At 41.4% G+C, this 22367-nt stretch overlaps 4 protein-coding genes and 1 pseudogene across 7 annotated transcripts; 3 read left to right on the forward strand and 2 right to left on the reverse strand.

Annotated features, from left to right (window-relative positions):
• The first annotated feature begins 1265 nt into the window (after nt 1-1265).
• On the forward strand, nt 1266-3515 carry LOC145457972 (uncharacterized). Its single transcript, XM_080336254.1, has 3 exons — nt 1266-1490; nt 1878-2109; nt 2180-3515. The coding sequence occupies exons 1-3, from the start codon at nt 1332-1334 to the stop codon at nt 2398-2400; spliced, it is 612 nt and encodes a 203-aa protein (XP_080192380.1). The 5' UTR covers nt 1266-1331; the 3' UTR covers nt 2401-3515.
• A 704-nt stretch (nt 3516-4219) lies between these two features.
• LOC145457884 (isocitrate dehydrogenase [NAD] subunit beta, mitochondrial pseudogene) lies at nt 4220-5637 on the reverse strand (annotated as a pseudogene).
• A 130-nt stretch (nt 5638-5767) lies between these two features.
• On the forward strand, nt 5768-7652 carry LOC145458062 (putative hydrolase LipZ). Of its 2 annotated transcripts, XM_080336370.1 has the most exons (2): nt 5776-5911; nt 5973-7652. In XM_080336370.1, exon 2 carries the CDS (start codon nt 6005-6007, stop codon nt 6944-6946), a length of 942 nt encoding a protein of 313 aa, XP_080192496.1. In that variant the 5' UTR covers nt 5776-5911; nt 5973-6004; the 3' UTR covers nt 6947-7652. The 2 variants fall into 2 exon arrangements, with proteins under 2 accessions (XP_080192495.1, XP_080192496.1); XM_080336369.1 differs by having other exon boundaries at nt 5768-7652.
• A 57-nt stretch (nt 7653-7709) lies between these two features.
• On the forward strand, nt 7710-11442 carry LOC145458059 (DNA-binding protein SMUBP-2-like). The gene has a single exon (XM_080336364.1). It carries the CDS (start codon nt 8212-8214, stop codon nt 11398-11400), a length of 3189 nt encoding a protein of 1062 aa, XP_080192490.1. The 5' UTR covers nt 7710-8211; the 3' UTR covers nt 11401-11442.
• Nucleotides 11443-12931: 1489 nt separating this feature from the next.
• On the reverse strand, nt 12932-22367 carry LOC145458061 (solute carrier family 41 member 1-like). 3 transcript variants are annotated; one of them, XM_080336368.1, is made up of 8 exons: nt 21716-22367; nt 20514-20977; nt 19012-19119; nt 18724-18940; nt 17584-17944; nt 16534-16745; nt 15521-15672; nt 12932-13283 (listed from the first exon to the last, which is right to left on the reverse strand). In XM_080336368.1, the coding sequence occupies exons 2-8, from the start codon at nt 20934-20936 to the stop codon at nt 13098-13100; spliced, it is 1659 nt and encodes a 552-aa protein (XP_080192494.1). In that variant the 5' UTR covers nt 20937-20977; nt 21716-22367; the 3' UTR covers nt 12932-13097. The 3 variants fall into 3 exon arrangements, with proteins under 3 accessions (XP_080192494.1, XP_080192493.1, XP_080192492.1); XM_080336367.1 differs by lacking the exon at nt 21716-22367 and having other exon boundaries at nt 17584-17756; nt 17817-17944; nt 20514-21643; XM_080336366.1 differs by lacking the exon at nt 21716-22367 and having other exon boundaries at nt 20514-21649.

The raw sequence follows: 22367 nt of genomic DNA on the forward strand, positions 1-22367 counted from the left end.
AGCTATTAGAGCCGTACACATTGACGCGTTTCGAGGTATGTAGCATAGTTGGAATTCCTGTTCAACCGACGAATTGTTCAAATATAGTGAGATCATGAAATCCAACTCCGTATCAGATCTATACATGCTTTCGAGATGTAATGGAATTTTTTTCTGTAATCGTCCACTCTTGTTTTCCAACCAGATAGCAAACGGGGACAAGCGCTACGGTTTAATAAGAGATTGGCAATCAATGATTTACAATTTTCCAGTATTGGCGTTTTATTGCGAGGAATTGTCGGAATTGTCGCCATATATCAAAGATGTCAGGCTATCAAAACTAGATCGAACACAAATATTGTTAACAATTACCTGAACCCGGAAATTGTTACATGCGCGACTCTGTCTGTATTTCTTCTGACTTCATAAACACAGTTTCACTAGACTCGCCTGTTCGTGACGCAATCCAGAAATGGCAATCAACCGGTAGCGATTATATTTGGGATGGAATATTTTGCGGTTACTTTATATGGAAGCGTAATTAACAATGACAGTACTTTTAATTTCGTTAAATCCGCTCTATTCTCCTACGGCCAAATTTTCGTTCCATGCGGAGACTTATATCAATGGATTTTCGTGGTTATGAAATCACGGGGTGATGTCATGAAACGTCGGTGAATGAGATGGCGCAATAAGCACAGCTTTGTTTTACGCTATACCATATAGTATAAGCTGTTCAACAAGATACTACTATCTGTACGGCACACCGAGAGATATCTAGTCAGGAGAGAATCAATCTCTCGGTGCCCCTCTTTGACCACGTTTCGTAATGGTAAAATACTATACTACAGTGGAATGATGCAACTCTGGAAAATCACCTCATGTACCAAACTAGTAAAATCTTATGTGGAGGAAGACGAGATTCTCGATATCAGATAAACGGGACCACGTGTTCAGATTTTCCAGCCTTTGCCTTTCCGAAAAAGTTGATTTTATGTAGAAAAAAATGAGGCGTATAAAACCAACAAGCTGGTCGGAATAGCTATTGGCGCAGGAAAATCGTACGATATTTTTGCGCCGAAAACCAGGCGATATGAATTAGAATTTTAGACAGCGTTTCAGCAAGGATGAATCCCTCAACTGTACCTTCTAAGCTCATTCTCTTCTGATGAAATCAGTTCCGGAGTCATCTATCGTCAAAAGTTATAGAAATATATATCCTGGGCAAACTTCGACTATGTTTATGCCGCAGACAACAGTGCAGTTATCCGCATTGTACTATATTAACCTTCTTTTTTTATTGAATCAGATTGATGTTATAATTGTATAATTTAAATCGGAAAAATTCGAATATGAGTAACTTATATCGCGGAGTTTTGCTAATGATTTGCGGAGCTATCACTGCCGAAAGCTGCTACGTACTAGACTGCCCAAATTCAGAATATTATATCGGTAAACGATTTTTCGATTCGGAGAAAAAGCGAGATTCCGTGGAAGTGACAACGCGAAAGGTAAATAGCTTGAGTTTATATTTGTTAATTTATACCGTGGGAAATGTCAATAATCTAAATATCTAACAAATCATCTTTATGCATATAATATACATACCATGTCTCCGCAGGCACCACATCTTCATATCGATGTTAACACCCCGTAAAAGAAAGACTTTATGTATATGTCACAAGACTGGAATAGTTTAGACGTGAAGCACTGTGATCACATATGATATCTTTGTTATGCCGGAATTTTATTCAATGATAAATTATTGATGATACTACATTAATATAACATATAATGTGTATAAATACCGTAAATATGAGCAGTACCTGCATGCATTATAACCTACTTAGTGTCCGTCGTGTAGTTCTGATTAATTCGACGCATGAATTTGAATTTAGTGTCCTACGTGCGGCCCCGACGGCCTGGGAGAATGCATGATGTCAAATCTTTGTTGCGCGCCCGGTACCGGCTGCTTATGGGGCGACAACGAATATACCGCCCCGTGTCAGAAAGAATCTCGCTTCTACCACCAATGCGAGTCGTCCGCCCCGGTCTGCAACCGCCGCGAGCCGCGGACAGGAGTACAAAAGCCTGGAGTTTGCATCGACGGAGGAGTGTGTTGTAATGATGGTAATTGATACAGCCATGCTTTTGACAGAATGTGTGATGTAAAACGTGTGTACGTTTTTCAAATTTTCAGACGGTTGCAGCAACGATCATTCGTGCACCAAAACGAAAGAAGATCCAATCGTTCCGTCGCGAACTCGGTTGATTAAAGCGTTCCGACACGGTCTCGAAAGGGTGAATCGTGCAACCCAATACCGAAGATCGCAATTAGAAGAATCGAACAGAACAGACAGACTCGTGCAACCCGAAATGATCAGATTAGTCGACGATGATGATACTGTGTACCGGTATTGAAACGCACCGATGTTAAGTGAAGTGAGGTCTGACGTTTCGGCTTATACTGTGATTTTTATTTTCCTCTTTCTCGTATCGATTAATTAACTCGTGACGTCGTATTTATATATTGCCCCTATCTACACTACTATACGGGAGCCATGGTGCAAAAACTCCTGTACAATGGGCGAAAACAGCTTATTGATGCCCTGATCATCACTTGGAATTAATGTAGTAGAGATAATATTAACGGACTGGGAGAACTATATTGGCACATACCCCTTCCGTGGGACGTGACGGAGAATGTGGTGCAAGTATATCCAAAATTTAAAATTTCAGTCCGCATTTCGAAATCATCGCCCAGACCAAATGAACAATCGAAATTCTTCGAATATTCTGGCTCTTCTAGACCAGTGGTTCCCAATCTTTTTCAATTAACACATCCATTTCAAAAGCTATCAATCATATTGAACAATAATAATGTCGCAAATACGCCAAGTTTTAGATAAGACTTGCCGATACTAAATATTGTAACAGACACTTCTGCGAAAGCGGCCGTTACAGGACTATGACAGTTCCTCAAAAATATTTGGAGTTGGGCCGCCATATTGTTGTCCACACATCAAAGTTAATGGTGGTCTGGAACACATTGATTCCGCGAAATGCGACTAAAATTTGAAATTTTAAAACACCGAGCCAAAATATATATTTTTGTTGAATTAGCAAATAATTCAATCTTCGCTCTCCAAATTGTGGGGTTCAGGGCACATTCTTGCCACTCATTGCATCACTTTCGCGAGAAATGAATGTTGTTTCTGATTCTGGAAACCTACACTAGGCCCCTATTGAGGACCACTATTCGAAACAATTCTTGCTATAGGTCTATTAGATGATGGACTGCTATCTTGGCCATAACGTTTGGTAGTATAGCTATGCGATGGACAATATTTTCTATTGGTGTATTCTATGGCAGAAGAAAAGTATAATGCTTGATATTTGAGAGAACATATCACCGCCTTTTTCCAATTCATGCCTCCTGGTCGGATACTGTATCGTGTACTATATGCTTGTCGGCATCTATATTTATCATGAATATTTATTACTGAAAATTTATAATATATATGTTTTCTCTGTGATTGTGGTTGACTCAATTAGTTTTCATTAGCCGCATCTAAGCCAGCGTGAAAGCATTGTGCATGTAGAGGTCAAGTGTCAAATTCTCGCAATTGTTTGCCGAAGTTTGGCGTGCGGAAAGTTAACGCCAAAGTGATATCGTACGATTGCGAGATCTACGATAGTCAAGGTCCAATTGGAAGAGTCGCAGTCTGCACATAACGGGAGCATTTAAGGGAAGGAAGCCAACCTTTGCTAATCATGCATAGATTATTGTAGAGACATTCCGCTATAATGACTAACAGCGGCTCTCGTCAGAGGTGTTTAAGTATAGTCATCATAACTGTCAAGTAGAAGTGGAAGTAGTTTGAATAAGTATTACAAGTAGGAAAACTCACTTGAGTACTCCGGAACAGTAGAAATAGCGTACTATTGTTGCTGACCACCTATGGCCTATATAGGCTACACAACTCATCTATTCTGGGTTTATCGGTAACCGTTGTTTATCCACTACAGTCGAAACACTGTAGCTCCATCTAACAGTTGAATAAATAATATATGAAAATTATCAGATCAACGTGTCCAGCGGATGTCAAAACTTGCATTGGGCTATTTTGTACTTTCATCTTATCAGTGCAGATTTCCAATTCGATATCGGGCTTCTCCCTTGTCAATACTGCAGAAATAAGCCTAATTGATTTTATCCATGATTCAATGAAATTCACACGAATAGATACAGTTATAGCGAGAAACATTTGACAAGTTCAACATTCATAATAGTTAGATTTGTGACATTGTAGATGTCGGTGTATAATGGATATTATAAGACTGGTGCATAATTCGTGATGAAGACAAGAAATCGGGCAATACTTATGACAACAAATTATTCCGCATAGAGTAGGCTACACCTTTCCTTCCATCGATGTGCAAGACTCGGTGAACATATTTTCGAGATTTATCAACGGGATTTCCTCAGCTCTGATATCACGGCCGAGGTAAATTCATTAGTTGTTGAATATCCTCCAAGATCATGCGTTCGTGCTTTTCCTTCATTTATGACGTGGTGGACTGCTTCAGAGAGCGAATTTCCGTGATCCCGGAGACCCATGTGCTGCAACATACGTGCCGCTGACAGTAGCATGGCAGTTGGATTTGCAATATTGCGTCCAACGGCTTGAGCAAAAGGGTGTCTTGCGCCAGCCTCAAAGACCACACAATTGGGACTCCAGCTCTCTCCAGGAACAACTCCAGCGCCCCCGACCAGCCCCGCAGCTAAGTTATCGATTATATTGCCGTATAGATTCGGCATTACCATGACATCAAACTGATTTGGGTTGGAGACGAGCTGCATACAAGTGTTATCAACAATCATTGACTCAAACTCGATGCTCGGATAATATTTGGCAACGTCTTTGCAAGAGTCGAGAAACATACCATCACCAAGCTTCATGATATTAGCTTTATGAACCGCAGTCACTTTTTTCCTTCCGTGATGGGCAGCATAATCGAATGCGAACCTTGCTATTCTTCTTGATTTTTCTCTTGTTATTATTTTGAGACATTCTACAACCCCTTTAACACTTTCGTGTTCCAAAGCACTATACTCCCCCTCTGTTTGCTCTCGTATGATCACAAAATCCAATCCGCCATGTCTCGTCTCATAGCCCGCGAAGCTTTGCACTCGAACTACATTAGCATACAAGTCAAGTCTTCGTCTTACTAGAAATTTAGTAGATGCTAGTTCCCCGTCGGTAGCTGACAATCGCGATGAAATATCACCGATCAATGCGACTCTATTTTGGTTGATTGAATTCACAAGATTCTGCACCATTCCCTCGTCCGCCTTGTCCTGTATTTCACTAACCCAGAATTCATCAAATTCAACAGGAATATCATTTGCTTTAAACACCTGTCGCACAGACGCCATAAGCTCTGGACCAACACCATCTCCAGGTACCATGGTGACTTGTTTGATTTCAGATGAATATGGCCGTCCTTTGCAAATCACAGGTAGGCCTATCATGTTGTCAAGACGGTACTTACCAAAAACACGTAGGACGGATCTCAAATGGTATGAAGTAATGAACGACATATTTCTACACTAACACACAGCAACTAGTCACGCAAAAGAGTTAAAAAAATATGCAAAAACTATTCGTGAAAAATATACTTCCAATCATCGACTATGACGAAATAATTCACGACTGCAAAACGGAATTCTGCAATGTTGCTCGAAATTTGGGTGGTTCCCCCTTCCTGAATCTCTTCGGAGGTTAGTTATCTAGTTTTGTAGATTATGGATGGTTAGTTTCAGGTCAAACTTTAGTGTGTTTGTTTTTATGTTTAATTTTAAATGCTCACTCCTCTGCTTTACTTATAGTTGTGCGAAAGTGATGTATTAGACCCGTGTTCCGTGAATGTAGGTATGGCTTTCGGAAAATACGTGGCCGTCGTTCTAGGGATCGCTGTATATTTTCTAGGAACAAAACTCGAGCGTGATGCTAACAAATTGATGGTGAAGTTTGAGGATTTACCATCGGATATAAGAAGATGGAGGGACTTGGGAAAAACTGTGACCATAAATGGACACGAAATGTTCTTCATTTACAAAAAATGCCGAGATAAAACCGTTAAGAAGCCTGCAACATTTGCCCTCGTCCACGGATTCCCCTCATCAAGTTATGATTACCACAAGGTCATCGACGAGTTGGCAATGTACGGCAACGTATTTGTTAATGATCATCTCGGCTTCGGGCTTTCTGATTTTCCCGTGGATAACTACACTTATTCACTAGGAGAAGCGGCAGAAAACCTACTGTCAGTATGGCGACACGCTGGATTGAAAAAAGCTCACGTCATCGCTCACGACATGGGCGACTCTGTCATAACAGAGATTCTAGCGCGGAGGCATCGCAAAATGCTTCCGTCGTATTTTGACAGGTTCTTTCAAAGTGTAACTTTCACAAACGGTGGAATGAGGTTTGATCTGATCAACTTCCGTATAACTCAGAGTATCTGCATGTATCCAATGATAGCGAAACCGTTGGTGAAGTTTGGTAACATGATGGGTGCTACAGAGTACACTTTTAAGAAACAATTGTTGTCTGTTTGGAGCCCTTTTGTGGAGGATGTTGAGGACCGCGATCGGGAGATACATAACCTATATATTCTCAATGCTTATAAAAACAAAATATTACATAATTATAAATTATGTTATTATTTGTGGGATAGGTCCAATTTTGAATTTCGTTGGTTTGGTGCATTGCGTGAATTGGATATCCCGTCGCGATTTATATGGTCGGATTCTGATGCAGTGTCGCCAGTAACGATACCTCAGTCATTCGAAACGATGGTGCCAGATTTTAAAATGGTTATAGTGAAGCGAAACGGGCATTTCTGGATGTTGGAAAATCCGAAGCGATGGATCGAAGAAGCCGTCAGAGTTCTAAATTAATCAAATTGAATATAAAATCAAATGAAATGTAAAATAGCAGATTGGATAAGTGCTAGTACGCAATGAAATGCAGCTTTGTCATTGTACTGGTCAAATAACTTCTAATTTCCTCGCAAATAATGTTTGTCTTCATATATTTTCCGATCAAAGTGATTTCTATTAGTCAAGTTTTACGTTGTTTTATATGAAATTTACAAAACCATAATAATGGCTCTGGAGTTGTACCCGTATCGCAAAAAACACTGTAGACTATTGTTCGAAATTGCATTTGTTAGATTAACATGATTGACTGGTTCATGTTGGGGTATTATTAATTGTATTGAATTATTTTTTATGCATCATCATTACTGTATGTATAATTTTAAACTTGGCGACTTATGCAAGCTCTTGATTTCCACGTAATTTGCAGTAACTGCATTATTCAATAATCAAATAGCATGTGTTTGTAGAATTATAAAGCTATTTCATCTTCACAAAACCGATGTCCACTCCGGGGGAGACTTCATATATCGAACCTCCCGCTGAGAGGCCGATCGAAATCGACGAAGACACAACTAAAGCGTGTTGGATGCTGAGAAGCGAACTGAAAAAATGCATTATGGAAAGCGACTGCATGCTCAAGGAAGGCAGATCTGCCAGTGACTGTATGAAAAATGGCGACCTCACCGAATCGTGTCAAAATGTTAAATATACGTATTATCTGTGTCGCCGTTCGATACTTGACATGAGAGCGCGATTCAGAGGCAGAAAGGGAGATGTCGGATAATTCACTTTACTATGTTGATGTTGAGTAATTTTAAAAATAACGTGCTCAAGTTATGACTATGTGGTACTGATACTTTACAGACCCTTTTCACACTGTATAGTATATATAAAAGCGATGCCCCTTTACTAGTCACCTTCGCCTTACAAATAGAAAATAAAATGTTACTTTCTTCTGTGTTCCCTGCGTCAGTTTCGCCACAATTAATGTTGGATTGTTCGCAAATCTTTCATGATCTTGACTTTAATTTTCACGAAACTGCTTAACCAGAATCAGCTGTGAGAAAGTTACCAAGTTACGATGGGTTATTAGAATTTTTCGAATGTGTATCAATGCGCCACAATTAGATTCCTCCGATTAATATGAATCGGGCTAAGCAATTCAGCTTGTGATAAACAGTATACGATCCATTTTGTCCAACAGAACCGTATACTGTAACATTACAATTTATGTTAATGATAAACGCAAAGGTGTGCTTTCTCGCTCTTCTTGGTAATATTTTATGGAGGAATTTGTCGCCGCGCAGAAGGATCTACTGAAAGAAGAGCATCAGGCTGAAATCGACGAATGCTTAACTCTCCACAAATCCCTGCCGTTATCAGAATTGCAAAATCGTGGGATTTGTCTGAGAAAAGTGCACATATTCTCGGTGAAAACAGGCCTTTATGGCAGGATTGTCGCTAAGCTTGGATTGAGAGGCTCGTCCGGCAGGTCTTTGCCCTCCAACCGTTTCTCTTCGGGAGATATTGTTGATGTGCACTTGAAGACAACCTCAGACTTTACCAAGCCTGAAATACAGGGAGTTGTTCTCACTGTGAAAGATGCATCAATCAGTATAGCTGTTGACGGCGAAGGTTCGCAAGCGAAGATCAACGAACTGTACTCCTGTGACACTAGCCTGACTCTTATCAAGACTGCGAATGAAGTCACGTATAAGCGACTTCAGAAAGGTCTAGACAGACTGCTGCATCACAGCGGACCTGCCACTAATCTAGCGGAGATTATTTTCGGAAATGCGCAGCCCACGAGCTACTCCGGGTCAATAGAAACTATCGAATACTACAACGGAGACTTGAACCAATCTCAAAAGGATGCTGTCATATTCTCTTTGTCTCAACGCGACATTGCTGTGATCCACGGCCCGCCTGGCACCGGTAAAACAACCACGGTAGCCGAAGTCATCGCGCAGTTTGTACGTAACAAGCAAAAAGTACTAGCATGCGCGCCTTCCAACGTAGCCATTGATAATATCTTGGAGAAGTTGTCCGGGATTGTAGTGGACCGACGCGATGGTAAAAAATCTGTGATTAAAACAATAAGACTCGGTCATCCTGCCAGAATTTTAACGCCAGAGTTACAGAAGCTCTCCCTAGACGCGATAATCGCCAAAAGCGATTCCGCCGCAATAGTCCAAGACGTCCGTAAGGACATAGACGGGTTGCATTCGCACTTTAGGAAAAGACACAACAAAACAGAACGTGCCAAGATGCGGGACGAAAAGAAATTGTTGACCAAAGAGCTGAGGGAACGCGAGAAAAAGGCGATTACTGAGATATTATCATCCGCAGAAGTCGTGCTAGCTACCAACGTCGGCGCGCACTGTGACGGTCCCTTGAAACACTTACCAACCGACCATTTTGACGTAGTCGTGATCGATGAATGCGGGCAGGCATTAGAAGCGTCGTGCTGGATACCGATTCTCAACGCGCCCAAAGTTATACTAGCGGGGGACCACCTACAACTCCCGCCTACCGTGAAATCACGAGCTGCTGCTGAGAAAGGATTGTCAGTCACACTGTTGGAACGTATTGTAAACTTGCATAAGGATGTCGTGAAAATGTTGGATACACAATACAGGATGAATGCGGATATTATGAATTGGTCGTCCTTCGAGTTGTACGATTCGAAATTGAAGGCGCACTGTTCTGTAGCTGGACACACTCTCCATCAACTTGACAATGTCGCGGATAATGAAGCTACAATCACTCCTTTACTTTTTATTGATACCGCGGGTTGCGATATGCCTGAGCTTCAAACAGCCGATAGCGAATCGATAGGTAATGAAGGTGAAGCTAATATAGTCGCACAGCACGTTGAATTTCTGATCATATCCGGAGTCAACCCAATCGATATTGCGGTTATATCGCCCTACAACATGCAAGTGGATATGTTGAGAAAGCTGCTTAAAGAAAGGTACAGCTCGCTTGAAATACGGTCCGTCGACGGATTTCAAGGACGGGAGAAAGAGGCGGTTGTTATATCCATGGTGAGGTCGAACGAGAGAGGCGTAGTTGGATTCTTGTCGGATGTCAGAAGGATGAATGTGGCTGTCACCCGCGCCAGGAGACATCTGACTGTGGTCGGAGACTCGGACACGGTCGGTCGTCATAAGTTCCTGAAAAGTCTGATCGATTACATGTCGGAAAAGGGAGAAATTAAGACCGCTCTTGAGTACTTAGAGGTAGAATGCCACACACCACCGAAAAATCTTGCGAAATACAAGAACACTGATGGTGGCGTAGGGAAATCCAACGACCGGCATGACTTGGAGGAGACAAAGAAACGGTTTAGGAAGGTGATCAACGATTTCGTACAGCGAGAAAAAACCGGGGGTCCGAAATTTTATGACTTTCCAAAAACGCTATTCGGATACGAAAGATTGGCCGTACACGAACTGTGCGAAGAAATGGGGCTGCATCACGCGAGCACTGGGGAAGATAAGAACAGACACATCCGAATCGGGGTTGAAGATCCGACACGTGGTGACGAGGAGGTGTCAAATGAAGCAGAACTACCGTCGCAAATCTCACTTGATCAATCGAACATGAATGTCCCAAGCAAGTCTTACGATAGTCGCATAAATTTGTCTTCAACCGTCGACGTTATAGTGGAAAAACATAAGGAAAATTTAGATACCGACGCAGTCGTGAATACTGCAACGCCGTCCAATATCCACTTGAAGCAGATTTCAGATAATACTGTGACAGAGAGCCATCATGTTTCTACTGAAATAGCATCTGTTACCAGTGTGAATCAGACTTTGGATGTTAATGTGACAGAAAACAATCAAGTCAAGTCACAAGATGGTTTAGATGTGGCTGCACACGTTGAGGAGGCTTTGCTACCCACGGTTCAAGCACAGTTGAAGACCAAAGCCTGTACTTGTGATATTTGTGGTCGTGAGATACCGACATCCAACATCGGCCTTCATGAAATTCACTGTGCACGTCTGGAGGCGATGAAGAAAAAATTACAAACGCAGCCAGCCGCCAAAGTGAAACAGCGTAAGAAAAAACCTAGGAATCAGAGCCGCGAGAAAAAGGTCAAAGACAGACAAAGAGAAAGACTGGAAGAAACGGAAGAGGAAATATTGGAAAAAGCAATCAGTGCAAACAAATCGTGTTCCATTGGAGGCTGTGAAAAATTCGTGTCTGTCCTCGGTAAGAACTGCCCTTTCTGTAAAAGACTCTTCTGCTTGGAGCATCATCTGCCAGAGCTACACGGTTGCGGGGACGCGGCCCGGCTTGCCGCGAGGCGGCAGATAGGGCGCGACCGGATGGTTTATCCGGGAAGCGGGACTCCCAGTAAAAAGCTGCCGCCCGAAAAACACGCGGCCCTTCAAAGGAAACTGGATCAGCGCTTAAAAGCGATGGAAAACGGTAGAAAAGTGTCTAATAAGAAAAAGAAATGAATCTATTCGTTATATATACATAAATATTAATTCCCATGTCAAGTGCCTTTGTATGCAGTAGGTAGGATCCAGAGGTACGCAAGTAGTCGCCATTGCTATCCGAGTAAAATGACAAGTGACACAGTATATTTCTATTAAACTACAAGTAGAAATAGAGATTCCAGGAACATCGAGGAAGCAGAAAATGAAAGTTTGAAAAGTACTCCAGTTGATACATGCTATTTCTCGCAGATTTTATGACAATCTCATAAAAGTAATGCAAACTTATCCAAAAACCATCTAGTCTTCAAGATCAGGATTGTGAAAAAAAACAAGTAGTATTGCCCGAAATCTATGGAACCAGTAAGTAATGTGACTCATCAAAACCAACTTGAGAACTCCGAAAAAGTAGAAGCTAAGTCTCCATCATCCTAGAACAGTGGTTCTCAGACTTTTTTTAGACATGCCCCCCTTCATGATAGTGGAAAATTTCACGCCCCTCTTATCGTCATATCACAAAATCCAACAGGGATGTTAGCAACCCCAACAGATTGTTTGATGGAATGGAAGGTTATGACTGTTGATGAGGGAATTCAAAAATATGAAATTCGGTCTATATATAGAGAAACAACGCGTGAATTGGAGGTAAATCGAGCGTAGCGCGAAAATTTTTTTCAGGTTGAGAGCCACTGTGATGGAATGAGGCGATATGCAAAGGTGTGGCTAGGACGGAAATTTAGACAGCTAGAAAAATCAGTTTGTGACGCCAATATGTCGTGACGAACCTTGAACTTGAAGCATGGAAAGTAGAAGATGACCTCATGACGTGTCTCGCATATTGGTATTAGTCAGGGAGCGAAGCATTGCGGAGAGAAAACCCGGGCCGCTACAACACACAGGCGTGTGACTAACAGTATTGACCATAATCGAGTGTTTACTATTGGTAATCCGTCGAGATGTGCAATGTGCATGTATTCATTCCATGGGACTAATAAGGTTTTTGCCTGGCCGCATTCATTCTCATCAAAAACATTGTCGACCAACCGAGACTGTCTTCATTCCGGGTCCGGTCAAGATCCACCCTGGCTGTGTCTCAATGGTCTACAATACACTAGGTACAGCCCCAACCCAAATGCTCATATGTCCCGTTGTCCTCTGAATTACTGTACTACCTAAAACTCCGTCCTCAGACAGGAATGTTCTTCATTTCAAAAGTCATGACTCAGGCCAGCGTCGACCCGTCGTTTATATTTCACCAACTCGCATCCATTCAAGCCTTACCAGGACCGGGGTGCAGCAATCGACTAAAACAACGAGATACTGCACGCGCTACAGATACTTACTGTTATCAATACTGAAAGCAAACACGGCATATGCAGTATTTGCACATAGGCAACACAACAGGTACCTGACCATTGACCAACTGCGCACCGTTATCTAAAGCTTTTTCAAAATCACTCCTTTCGCTCAGAGTCACAGTATCTACTCTGTCCTGCCGCTCACAGCTCGCACAACTAACACATCATAGATACTCGACGTGACTCGCTAGTAATTAGTTCGAAAAACGCATATATTTAACCCTGTTAACATATGAATTCCAGAATTCGTAAGCGCAAATACATAATGGCACAGTTGGAGAGAGCTTCTATCGGTTGAAATGACTGTTCCACGCTGACAACTTCAACGCTGGAATAACAGTGACAGCGCGGCAAAAGCAATCAATCGCCGACATCTTGATCTCTATCGCCGATGCTCCACAGAAACAGAAATCCCAGACCCAGCAGGCCAGTGCCGAGTAAATCTCCGAGAGCTGTTAAATATGGTATTGCACAATTGTCCGGGTCCTGGCCAGTCCTCCACAATCTATGAACGAGGCAGTGACACACGTACAGGAGCACAGTGACCTGAAAATGGAGGCGCAAATATTTAACAGCACTTGGCCGACTCGTTATAGCTATATCCACGATAACATGGCCGACTAGCGTCCTGGCAATTGTAACAAGCAGGGATAAGTTACAGACTGCAACTGTCCAACATACGGTCATTACAATAGTGCATTGCAGAAATTGGGCCGCGATGGACCCGACTACATGTTCCCATTCTCATCCCACCTTGTGGAACAGCAATTAGTACAGATTTGAAAAATGCTGATTCGAACATTTTAGATGAATTTGGCTTGGGTATAGCGCATTGAATGATGGTCAGTGGTCACTTTCAGCAGTTTAAACTTCTGATCATAACTGGTGACAAAATGCCACTCATTTGAATATTGAATGTGAAGCAATTACTAACGTTAACGCATTTATGTCCAGCAAAATCAATTATTTTACCGAGTTGATTAAAAGTTGAGTACTCGAGTATCCCCATTGCAAGATCATTGTCAATAAGTTGATACCATGATATCGAGCCCTTTTAAAATTTCCACGAACATCCAATGGGATGGACAATAGTCGAGGGTTGAAATTCACTTCAAACGGACCTTTGCCACATGTCATAACCAGAGGTGGTCAGTAACGAAGTACTTCTACTTTTTGGAAGTACTCAAGTAGTTTTCCTCTACTTCTGGTACTTACACAAGTAGTTCTGATTTTTGCTACTTCTACTTCGTAATATATTGTGATCTACTTACTTTTCGCTCTTTTCAGTTTGTCAAGTAGAAGTAGTTCAATCCTCCAATCAGGGAGATAGCCTGAGGAATTTCAGGGCTGTTTTCACGGAGTATCGACATTTAATTTTCATAAAAGTTGGGTAAAACACAGAATTTTCGTCGCGCTTCGCGCTCAGTGGATACGGAGTAACCACAGTATGATTTCACGAAAATATCGGTGTAGACAATTTGGGTAGCGGGTTGGTGTCGTTTTGTTCACACCGCATGGTCGCCCTTTGCCCATATGGAATATTTCACCACAGTATATATGGCTCAAAATAACGTTTGAAACTGACGTTTCGCAATCTAGCATTTACTTATCATATCGCAATCTAGCAGTCCATGGCGTGTCCTAATCTGGAAAAGTGGACTCTGACTTCTTTTTCAGTTTTAGAGCTGTTTTAGCATACCACCTTTGAAACTTTCTGTCTTTAGACATGAAACACATATTCCGCGTTTAGAAGTGGTTTTTATAGTTCACTTCCAATTCCCAGTATCATATACTTTGAGCTCTAATTAATATCAGTTGTTTTGTATCGATAACAAACATGTTGAAGTATAAAAGCAAGTTTATTGATGCCTTCAATTTCCAGAAATAAAGCTACACAATATAGCATTTTTATGGTCCAACATATTTTTTATTCACATTCACTAATCGCACAAAGTGTTCACACCGTATCCTATACAACTTCTCCGTATTGCTCTTCGACTAAACCACGGGCCTTATACTATGGGGGCGGGCGCCATACCGTGATATTTTCTAGAACGGGCCGTTCGATTAAACGGAGGATTAGTGTCGCATTTCCATAGTCATTCCATGATGCGGACGAACGCTTATGCTGTCGAAACTTGAATCCCTCTTGGTATGCATCAATATGAATCAAGCTCGGCACCTTTCGCATGGCTCAATTTGCACCTTTTGACAATCCATGCGAACGAATTACGATCGTTTTCACAACTACTTACTTACTTGAGTAGATTTTTTCGTCGCTACTTCTACTCGAGTAGCTTTCTTGACTACTTTGACCACCTCTGGTCATAACAACTGTATGTCACATTGTCACAACACAAAAATACATCAATTGAATAGTATATTCATATTAAAATGAACCCGAATATTTTCGGCTGACACTCGTCAGGGGTAATCGTCAGCAACTAGTAGAGCAACTAGTTGCTGACGATTACCCCTGACGAGTGTCAGCCGAAAATATTCGGGTTCATTTTAATATGAATATACTATTCAATTGTATATTGAAGTTCTGTACCTCAAAGAAGCTGTTTAAAAATACATCAGTCGCAAAGGAGGGTGTTATCAGTATTCGGAAGAACCAAAGACAAAAGCCATCACTATTCAACACGTATCATTTCAACTGTTAGCTGCCTGTGGTTCCAGTACCCGAATAGCATTTATGACAGTGCGCAGACCTATGTATTCCTGCCACACTGGACAGGAAAATGTTACATGCTTCATCCCACTCATCGGTGCTTTCTTACCTGTACTAGCGAGACGATGACGTACACCGATACGAATTGCGGCGTTATAGACGTATGCCCGGCGTTTAAGAATGCAATTACCAACAGAAAAAGAAGTTGTCCAGGAATTGCTAAAAAGGTCATCACCCGGGCACTTCTTGCGTGTGGGTTGTCTGAAACAAATCACTGTTCATCAAGACACAGCTGTGGCATTGTGATCAGCGAAGCCGGTGAGCTCAGTGCCATAGCCAGGGGGTAAAAGGCCATAATGCGGCCTCTAAATTTTTGACCTAGACATCACGTTATTTCAATAGGGTTTGCGCTCAAATTCAGTGAAATGTTGTATGGGTACCGAAAATTGCATTTCTCACGCACGGGATAAACATTCTAAAACTCATTTCTCAAACAAAAATTATCGGAGATTAAATGTCGCCAGGGCTGGAGAGACAGAGTCCGGAATTAAAATATAGTTGACGGTCTAGTTATGGATTTAAGAGTAGTTTTAGTCCTAGTTGTGCATTTAAACTGCATTTAAACAGTTAGGAAACACTTGTCAGCATTTGACATGAGCCGTGATACCGCTGTTCTACTGTGTGACGTTCTTGCTGCCATTGCTAGCTCAGAGTCATCGCTACAAACAGTGGCGTAGCCAGGATGTAGGTTTTTTGGGTCGAAACGGTTCCCATGTCAAGTTCTGTAGGTCTTATTCTTCCGGACAGAATATCCGATTCCGATAAAATAGAAAATTAATGGATTGCTTCGAAATTGAATCTAGCTAGATGTGTTTTGGTGGGTTAGTTGATAATTTTTAAAGGTTGTTACTTCTAGTTGCGGGTTTCAAGGACAAGTCTTGACCGAGTCGCGAAATAGAGTAATCTTGAGTATTACGAGAGGCGCTAGTGGACATGCCGTGGTATTTGTGCAAAAAGTCATGCCTAGATTACAATGGCGCCAATGTGCACAAAATCGCTTCCGCGCAGGTACAGGTTCCTACAACGAAATTACCAAACACCAACGGCCGTCGAAACACATACCCTTCCCGCAGTACAACACGCACGGCGTCGTACAGTCGCAACAGCGTGCCGACGGCAACGATCCCAGCGGATATTCAGACTTGTGCAAATACGTCGATATCCGGCTGGCTTGAACCGCCACAAAGTTACCGCCCACTCCGTTTATCACAGGAGAAAAAACGGCTATCCCCGGGTTGGCGGACACTGCGAAATCCAGAATAAAGCCGCCGATGCTAAACAAGGTGGCCACGGTCAGCTCGAATCGTCAAGGCTACGTTAGGGCTAATTCCATTATAATTTAGCACGGGCTGTAATGCATACCGACAGAATTGTTCAATATTTATAAATGTTGTTCTTTTTTGAAATCTGAGTAAATTTTAAAAAGATATTGAGAAGTTTTCAGCAGTTTAGAAGATAATGGGTTATAAAATTCTCTTTTCACTAGGTGGCGCTGCATGCAAAAAGTTTTTAAATCAATATTTTTTGCTTTCATAATGGTAGAGAACCAACTAAAATGTCTTATTAGCCAATTCTGGGGTCAAGGAATTGAAAAAAATCAACTTTTTTGCTCTAAAATCAACGAAAAAAAAGTTACAGATGAAAAAAATTGGGAGGGGGGGCACGGACTTGAAAATCATGTATCATTCCGTTTACACAAATATAAATTATGTCCAAATGTACTTTGAAGGAGTATAGTTGTATAAAATTGGATGTTCAAACTATACTTTATTTCACCATGAATTAGCCAACGGTATATAAAAATGTCATGTTGGCAACCGTCATTAATTACGTTGCTTCATGGCGGAATAGAGTATAATTTGAAAATCCAATTTTATATCAACCACACTGCTTCAGAGTACATTTTGCAATATTTTTTTTTGTGTAAACGAAATACTACATGGATTTTCAAGTTTGTGCCCACCCCAATGTTTTTTCATCAGTAACTTTATTTATTTACTCAGAATTCCAAAAAAAGTGCAACATTTGTAAATATTGGACAATTCCGAGGGTATGCATTACAAATGTCAACGCTAAATTATAATGGTGCGAGTCTTAGGCGCAGTTATCCACCTGCTTATTCCCATCGCCGCTAAAATCGGAAACCACCCATTCTGTATTACGTCTCTTGTGTGTTCGTTGCGGTACGAAAAGTAAATCGTGACAGGGGTGAGAATGATAAACACGACGATGATGCCCCACACAATCCACGTCTTCGATGGATCAAGCAGGATATTATACAAGCCCTGGAAAAGCATTTGCTGTAATCCTCTTTGCATAGCTAGGATATTACTGATTATGCTTACCATTGCTATTCCGGACAGCAAAGATAGGGTAGTGAGATCTCCGAGCGAAGCTGCGATTGGCGTCGCGACATTATCGGGATTAACGCCGCATTTACGTGACATCAAAATCACAATTATCATAATCGCGCCTAAACAGACGATCTTAGTATGAATGGTAAGCGACAAAATATAAAGCACTTTATAGTTATGCCCAGTGGTCAGATTCAAATTCTCTGTCAGTCGGTTCTACCACTAATATCATATTTTTCAGCTGGTTCCCTTACAAAGTCACCGTCAGTAGCCACCTAGCCAGAAATGGTAACCGATCCTGTGATCTCATAAAATTTCGGGAGACGGTTCTATAAAACCGGCCGAATTCGACCACTCGTTACGTCCTCGCAATGTAGACATTCAATGGCCTCATTATCGAGATTAATCAGATTGCAGATAGATAGTGTGGCGTTATATTCCATACATTGGTCCAACTGCATTCCGATGCCATGGCAGAGTGACTCATTACAAACCTTCAAACATTCGAACAATGTTAACAGTAATACTCAGGGGGGGTGTCAAATATTCAGCATTGAATCCAGGTGAAAATCCCAAAGACCCACACCGGTGACCCAAACATATACTTTATGAACAATTATAAGATCAATACTTAAATTACACAATAGCTAAGGTCAAATATTCGACATTCTCTTCGGGGAAAATCGAACAAACCAGTACAAACGATCCTATTTTCAAGAATGCGGTGTTAATAATAATCATAAATACCCAAATTATGCAATAGTCGGGGTTACCTATTCAACGTCCGTTCGAGGTGAATATCGAAGTTATCCGTATGAATGGCTCAAACGTATAACACACGAATACCTATGCGCCTAGGCCTATGTTCAATTCACAAAAAATAAAGACCATAAAGTACCTAACACTCCCGATGCGATAGCTCCAGTCAGAAGGCTGCTGGCACAAAGAATGAGAGCGTGGTTGGTCTCCCACTTCCCGTCGGGTATCCACCCCAGTACCATCGCCACCAACGACGCTACAAAAGCCACCACCATCGCCTGCGCTTCGACGAGTATCATGTTCCCCGCGATGATGGACCACTTTTTCTTGCGGTCATCAAGGTGCCCGAGATGCGCCTGTTGAATGCAAGGTGCTCAGAAAGCAGCCAGAGGTGGTGAAGGGGGGACTTCCCGATTACTTGTCTTACCACGGTCGATAACCTTGATGCGAGTGTCATTTCTAGGTTTCCTTTCAGACCGAGTAAAGCAGGAACGAGTATAAAAACTTCAGACACTTTTTGAAAAACCTCCCAATGCTGAAAAATGAATGAGAATGGGATCGAAATTCGCTTTAAACTTTTAGCTGTTCTGACCGAGTCGACGTGAACTAAATAAAGTTTTCATAAAATTGGGCAATCGGCCAGAATAAAAATTATGGATTAGTTGGTCCATTTTAATACAAATAATTGTTTTTAATTCAATAATGATTTGAGTAGGCCTACGCCAACCACATGGAATAATTCAAAGTGAGCGCGAACGCTTATTCGTACATTTTTCCGAGGCTGAGAGAAGTTCCTGTACTTCTGACATAGCGAACTATTTCCCAATAATATCACAATACCGTGCAGTATATCCACAGCAGGTATTTGACACTTGTGTTATGACACAATGCACATTTTGTTTCAGACTGCCAAGTGGAAAGCACATTCTTGGCAATAACTTCTTATGCAATAATCAGAGATCACCAACAAACTGCTCGATACTCGTGTATTTCCACAGGACTCAAATAGGCTTTGCCTACATACGTTACTTTTTTACGTGGAAATGCTTTTAGTCTACTGCAACTGAATGGTGTTTAAAAGCAAAACTTAATAATCCTTTAGATTTTGAATAATATATAAAGTAGGCTATAAAGTAGTGTAATTGGATAGGTTTGCATCATCATTACGAGTGAAATTGTCATGACAGTAACTGAACAGTGAACAGTGCATATTCTTTCGAAAAGTGCCATTTTGTGCAAGTCAGTTTTCAATTCTCGAGGTAGCACACCTCTTACAGCTATAGGTCTCAGGCCTCAGTCAAACATACATGTTAAAATGACTTGTTCGAATACTTTTCAATCTTTTCACTAGCTTGATTTAGGTAGCAATAGGTTAGCCTTCAGCCAACGGAAGCATACAGCATCGCTGTTTGCGGCTATCCTATGTATTAGGAAAACATCTACCGGTAATACACAGAGTATTGGACTGTTAGGAATTACAAGAAACACGGCTCTACGGTGAAAACAAATTTCAATACGGCTGCTGATGCACATTTAAAATATCTTGTTACATCAAATATAAACTTATGCACCATTAAGCAACCATGGAAAAATTGTTGAAATAGCGATAGTAATATATTTGTTAAATACCAATATCTGCCTTCCCGGTTGTCAACGGAAATTAAGGAAATTACTCTCCCGGCCTGTAATTAAAGTCATTACCAACATTTCTTGGGAATATAAGGGAAGTAGTATGGATTGGAGATTTTCAAAAACCCGCGTCTAGTTCGAAGTTTGTCTAGTTTAGTTCACAATCCATGTTCTATTATAGGTCAGTCAATATAGCTCAGAAAAATAATCGATAAATGAAATAGAACAAAAGATGACACACTGATCGATTTTCCTTAAAGGATTCCTGATTCCAGTGATACAAGAATATAATAATCTCACTTGCACTTTATCAAGTACCAATCCAGCAGCGACCATGCCCAGTCCGGCAATGAGAAACGGAAATGAAATCTGCAGCGCAATCGTACACGAAGTCTCTTCCGGAACCAACTTGTCACATTCATCGAGACGCATGCCGTCTCGGTGCGGCAACAGTTTTTTACGATCATCATATCCTAATATTGTTTCGGAATAGGATTCACAGTCTATTGTATCGGGAACATCATCAGACAACCACGGCGGCGATTCTTCGGAGAATGTATTGCAGTTTTTTGACGGGACTAAATCCGCCAGTTGTATGTTAGAGTTTTTTGCCTTATTTGGGATATTTGCTCTGGGAAGGATGGTAGCGTCGGTAATCAATTCGTCTTCATCATCCCTCGGTAATCGTCTGTACTCTACGTTATGTGACGCTCTCGGTACCATGTCTTTCTTGGGTTGTCGTCTTTTTCGCAATTCCGAGTTATCTGAAGTATGTTGGGCAGTCGACATCGGTAAAATTGTGTGGGATCGCAGTCATGGCGCAACTAAACATCTAAGACTGATTATATTTCATCGCTATTGGATGAAAACGCTAAAATTACAGCGTGGAAAATGAGAGTGCCATGCATGCATCGTAATGATCACTGTGTGATTGGTTAATATCATTAAACCTTATCCGACTTCTCCACAACGGTCTTAACATAAATTTCCGTGATGTAGGCCTGACGTATAATGAAATTAATTTGCCTCTTTCTCCTTCGAGAAGATCCGAAATACACACACCAACAGAACTACCAAAATGAAAGAAGTGTATGCTTACGATCTACTGCGCAGTATGAATATTGGTATGGTTAGCAAAATAAAACTCATCTCTAAAATTTGCGCTGGTCACGTTTGCTGATAATTAGGCTACCAGTGCAATTATAATTACCAATTGCACAAGTTTCTCTTACAATTGAAGATATATTTAGGATGAAAATAAATGATACACTACGGTACATTTGTGTTGAGTTGACTATGTAATTCGTATTAATCACATTGGTTGGTCAAGAAATCTCTAAAATGCCGTAGGATTGAGGAAAATGGTCTGTTTGAAACCAGTCTGGATTTAGCAATCACATAAAGCATTATGATGATCATGATCAAATTATCAACTACTCCCCTTTAACCCTTCACCAGCCTCAACCCTTCACCATGACCAACTAATTCAATGGACAGCTCACCTTGTCATCTCAAGGATATGTGCCGATCAGACGTATAGTACAGAACCTTACAGTCAACACAGTGTTAGCTCCAGTATACGGAGGGGTTGCCAGTGAACCCGTCCCTCGGTGAATTCCACCCTCGGGAAATTTTGAAATTAAGTGTATTAACAAGTATTAATATGAATTATTAAACTAATAATGTTATTATCAACTGATTTGTCGATCTTGTAAAGTGGTCAGGGCATGCGTAGATCATGAGGTCACGGAGTGATCAGATCACGTGATCACGATTGCGTGGTCGGCTCATTGTTGAATTGACTTGGCGAGGGGCGGACATGCGACGTTCCACATCCTCGTATGTGTTCATGACATCGCATTGGGTCATTGTATATTGTGTGTGACTTGTTCAGATGAAAAATATATCCCAACGATTGTTATTGCTCACATATCAACCACGCGTGGTCTGCTCGTTATTGCAACTGTAGGTTGAGGTGGGGTGTTAGGGTCGGGTAGGGTAGGGGGGATGGAGACATTAGGGTTCGGGGAGAGGGAGACATTTGGGTTCGGGGAGTGGGACATTGGGTTCGGGTAGGATACTAGGGTTGGGGGAGGTGGGATATTAGGGTTAGGATATTAGGGTTGCCGGAGGTGGGATATTAGGGTTGGGGGA

Source organism: Botryllus schlosseri, chromosome 15 (assembly GCF_051294905.1).
Source record: "Botryllus schlosseri isolate E-star chromosome 15, Bs_hap1, whole genome shotgun sequence".
NCBI lineage: Eukaryota > Metazoa > Chordata > Ascidiacea > Stolidobranchia > Styelidae > Botryllus > Botryllus schlosseri.

What these genes read in the sequence shown, in the direction of transcription:
- LOC145457972 (XM_080336254.1), top strand. Translation starts at nt 1,332, where the DNA reads ATGAGTAACTTATATCGCGGAGTTTTGCTAATGATTTGCGGAGCTATC. An exon ending in TGGAAGTGACAACGCGAAAG is followed by an intron (nt 1,491 to 1,877) that starts GTAAATAGCTTG and finishes ATTTGAATTTAG; the next exon opens with TGTCCTACGTGCGGCCCCGA. An exon ending in AGGAGTGTGTTGTAATGATG is followed by an intron (nt 2,110 to 2,179) that starts GTAATTGATACA and finishes TCAAATTTTCAG; the next exon opens with ACGGTTGCAGCAACGATCAT.
- LOC145458062 (XM_080336369.1), top strand. Translation starts at nt 5,918, where the DNA reads ATGGCTTTCGGAAAATACGTGGCCGTCGTTCTAGGGATCGCTGTATAT.
- LOC145458059 (XM_080336364.1), top strand. Translation starts at nt 8,212, where the DNA reads ATGGAGGAATTTGTCGCCGCGCAGAAGGATCTACTGAAAGAAGAGCAT.
- LOC145458061 (XM_080336366.1), bottom strand. Translation starts at nt 21,002, where the DNA reads ATGTCGACTGCCCAACATACTTCAGATAACTCGGAATTGCGAAAAAGA. An exon ending in TGGTACTTGATAAAGTGCAA is followed by an intron (nt 19,120 to 20,513) that starts GTGAGATTATTA and finishes TTCATTTTTCAG; the next exon opens with CATTGGGAGGTTTTTCAAAA. An exon ending in TATCGCATCGGGAGTGTTAG is followed by an intron (nt 17,945 to 18,723) that starts GTACTTTATGGT and finishes TCGTCTGTTTAG; the next exon opens with GCGCGATTATGATAATTGTG.